The sequence below is a fragment of the Alligator sinensis genome, unplaced genomic scaffold (genome assembly GCF_000455745.1).
Source record: "Alligator sinensis unplaced genomic scaffold, ASM45574v1 scaffold107_2, whole genome shotgun sequence".
Taxonomy (NCBI): Eukaryota; Metazoa; Chordata; order Crocodylia; family Alligatoridae; genus Alligator; species Alligator sinensis.
The window spans coordinates 63,610-67,194 of NW_005843562.1; the positions used below are offsets into that span (position 1 = coordinate 63,610).

The following is a 3,585-nucleotide window of genomic DNA, read 5'->3' on the forward strand; positions in this document are numbered from 1 at the left end:
GGGGGCGTGTCTTCCCAGGCGATCATGGGCGAGGTGGGGGTGGTTCTAGGACTCCTGGGTCCCATCCCCTGCTCTGTGGGGGGGTAGGGGGCTGACAGATCAGATCCCTGGGGCTTGAGCTGCTCTCGAGGTGGCGGGGCTCGATCCTGTCTGTGCCTCAGTTTCCCCGTATGTCATGCTGGCCTGGCGATAGTCCCTTTGCGTGGGGGGAGCCCTCGGTGGGCATCTGCCCAGTTGTCGCTAACGGCTGCTTGTCTGTCTTTGTCTGTCCTTCTCCCCCCGCAGGGATGTGGCCTGGCTCGGGGACTGTGACACCGGCTGTGCGGCACTGGCCGAGCTCCTGGGCTGGAAGGTACTGACTCGGGGACCCCCCCAAGGCCGCCCCCTTCCTCCAGTTCACAGCTGCAGCCCCACCTTCCCGGCTCTGTTCCCATCAGCCTGAGGCAGCTGCGATTCTCCCCAGAAGCAGCCATAGGCCAGGGCCAGAGGGGATAGCATGTGGGGCACAGTCCTACGCCCAGGTTTCACTCCAGAGCTGGCTGCGCCTGGGCATAGACTCAAGCATCTCCATTAAGAACAACTCCCTATGTTCCACCCCAGAGCTGGCTGCATCTTGGCACAAGGCAGTGTAACAAACGGCTCCTGTGCTCTGCCCCAGAACTGGGCGCATCTCAAAATAGGCTGATGGCCTCTTAAGAACAGACCGCTCTGTTCCATCCCAGAGTTGGCTGCATCTCAGCACAGGGTGATGGATCCCTGTTACAAACAGTTCCTGCGTTCCACCCCAGAACTGGCTGCGTCTGAGCTGGAGGGGAGTCAGGCAACTCCTCTTGCCCCCCCACCCTCCCAACTTTGGCCTCTTTTCCCCCCACAGACGGAGCTGCAGGAGCTAGTGAAGAGAGAGCACGCCGCCATTGACGCCAAGTCCCAGCAGCCCCCCGGGGACTCCGCAGCCGGCTCCGCTCCCCCCCCGCAGCCGGCCCAGACGCCGAAGTCCTCGTCAGAGAAGAGCAGCGGTGCCGAGGGCAAGAAGGAGTGAGGGGGCAGACACCGGACACTCGCTCAGACCACCTCAGCTTGCCCGGGGGGGGCGCAGCTGCTGTGTCTGGGGTGGAACAGACCCGACACAGGGTGGGGGGAGCTCAGGGGCCTTTTTGCCCCAGCTGGGGGAGGTCTCAAGCCTTTTGTGGGGAGACCTTGCTTCCACTTAAAGACTAAATGCCCCCCCGCAATCCTGGGGTCCTGTCCCAGGCCCCCCAGGCTCCGTGGTCTTTCCCTGATTAAAAATTTAGTTCTGGTTGTTCTCAGCTCTGCACTCTCTTTTCATTTCTTCCCCCCTAAAATTAGCTGAGGGGTTGTTATATGCAGCTGGGGGCTCCAACCCCAGAGGTGGCCGCATCCCCCTGCTCTGGGGTTGCCTTGGGAAAAGCTGGGAGCTGGGTCCAGGTCTTACTCTTGGGGTGGGGGGGACCCAGGTGTCCTGGTGCGTAGGGTGGAAGTTGCTTCCCCCGGGCCCCTGCTGCTTTCCCCCCACCCCTCCTAGGACCCTCCCCAGTGGTGGGGAGCCCCCCAGGATTGGGCCTGGGAATGGATGGGGGGGGGTGGCATCTGCCCTGCTCAGGCACCAGCTTGGGCCTTGGCGATACCTAGTGGGTGGAGCACAGCCCGCAAGGGCCCCCCCACCCCGTGTCTGGGGGGGCCATAGGAAGTGGGTAGGGCCTGGTGGGGAGCAGAGGGAGTGAAAGGTGGGCGGGGCATAAGGAGTGGGCGGGGCTACAAGCCTGGTGGGTGGGGCTAGGAATGATCTTGGCTTGTGTGGCCAAGCCAGGTGGCAAGCAACCCGATCAGGTGCTGCCAGTTGGGTGGGGCTCTGTGTGGGTGTGGCCAGGAGTGGGCAGGGCCTGCGCCTGGTAGGGGCTAGTAAGTGAGTAGTGGGCGGAGCTGTCAAGTGGGCGGGGCCATCCCAGGCCCCTCCAAGGGCTGGGGATGGAAGCCAGGAGTCCTGGGCTCCCTGCTCTAACCACTAGGCCCCACCCCCTGGCCTGGGGAGGGAGCCTGAGCATCCTGCCGCCCAGGCCGTGCTCTAACCACTGCCCCCCCTTCCCTGCGGTCGATGACGCACCTGCTTCCTCCTCCCGGGCAGGGGAGGGAAGGGCCGAGGCGAGGCCGCGCCAGGGACCCCGGGCTGGGGCAGGAGGGAGATAAGTGGGGGCAGGTCCCGGGCAGGGGGTGGGGCCGGGCACCTGGGCGCTGGGTTCCCCTCCCAGCTGCGGATGCGATGCCTAGTGGTTAGAGCGCAGGGCCCGCGTGGCAGCTTGGGCCCACCGGGGCTCCATCCCCAGCTCTGAGAGGTGGGGGCGGGGGCAGGGGGGCAGCTAGGACTCCTGGGTTCTCGTCCTGTGGGGAGCCAAAAGCACCCCATCTGCCCCCTGCCCCTAGGCACTCGAGGAGGGTGAGGGCAGTTCTAGGTACTCGGCGGTCCCCGACTCAGGGGTTCTAGGTGCTGGGTCTGGGCACTGCCCGTGGCGGCAGCAGCAGGGGAATTGGGGGCATTCCCCCCACCTTGATAACCCTGGCTGCCCCCTGGCTGCCCCCAGGACAGGGCCAGGCCCAGTGCCGGGGTGGGGGGCAATTGCGGGGGTGGACAATTGCCCCTGTGGTGCAGCGGGGAACGCAGGCGTCCCAGCTCCGGTTCCAGCCACTGCCCCCAGCTGCCCCCAGGGCCGGGCAGAGACCAAGGGAGCCAGAGCCCCAGTGCCCCCCCAACACACCCCCTTGGGGGGCATCAAACAGCCTCCGTCCTGTCCTGTCCTGCCCCTCACTGCCCCCCTCTGCAGGGTCCTGGAGCCCCCCGGGCAAGCGACGGAGCCAGCAATGGAGCCAGGGGCCGGAGCGGGGGCCGGGGCCGGGACTGGGGCGCTGCACGTGGTGAACCCCCTCTTCCTGGCGGAGCACGGGGGCCCCAGGGCCACCCACGGCTGGCGCCGCACCACCCTCCGCAGGCCCCTGCATCCCGCCCAGGACCCCCAGCAGGCGCCGGAGCCAGGCAGGGGTAAGCCGGGGGCTGGGGGTGCCACGGGTTCGAATCGGGATGTGGCCCGAGATGAGTTTGCTGGGACGCAGCTGGGGGGGCCCTGGCTTTAAAGCCCCCCTTTGAGGGGGAGAGGGTGGGGGAGGGGTGATACCTGCCCCAATGCCCCCCCCTGGGGTTGGGAGCTCCCCAGGACACAAGGGGGCAGGCTGGGGGCTGTTGCCCCCGCCCCAGGGCTGCAGCAGGGGGTGGCAGGCCGGGGCCCACAGCCGCCCCCTTGCCCCAGGGCCGGGCGGGCTGGCACCGCCTTAGCCTTGGCCCCGGCCCCCAGCTGCCATCTTGCCCGGTCGCCGGCCCTGCACAGCTGGCGCCCCCCAGGCCGTGTCGCTGACCCTCGGCCCCGCCACCATGGTGCCCCTGGAGGAGGACGAGGAGGAGGAGGAGGAAGAGGAGGACATGGCATTGCCCGCCCTGCCGCCCTCCCCGCACCGGGCCTCGTGGATCGAGGGCCCCGAGGACGCGGCGACGCTGCTCCCGGCGCCCTGCCCCGAGCG

General features: G+C 67.8%; 1 protein-coding gene across 1 annotated transcript in view; it reads left to right on the forward strand.

The window, feature by feature from the left end:
• SIRT2 (sirtuin 2) overlaps positions 1-1,307 on the forward strand; it is a gene marked incomplete at its 5' end in the record, with an annotated part of 15,395 nt that extends 14,088 nt beyond the window's left edge. Inside the window, 2 exon segments of the mRNA XM_025195529.1 lie at positions 286-352; positions 875-1,307. Of these exon segments, the coding sequence (XP_025051314.1) occupies positions 286-352; positions 875-1,039 (232 nt within the window).
• Between the last annotated feature and the right edge of the window lie 2,278 nt (positions 1,308-3,585).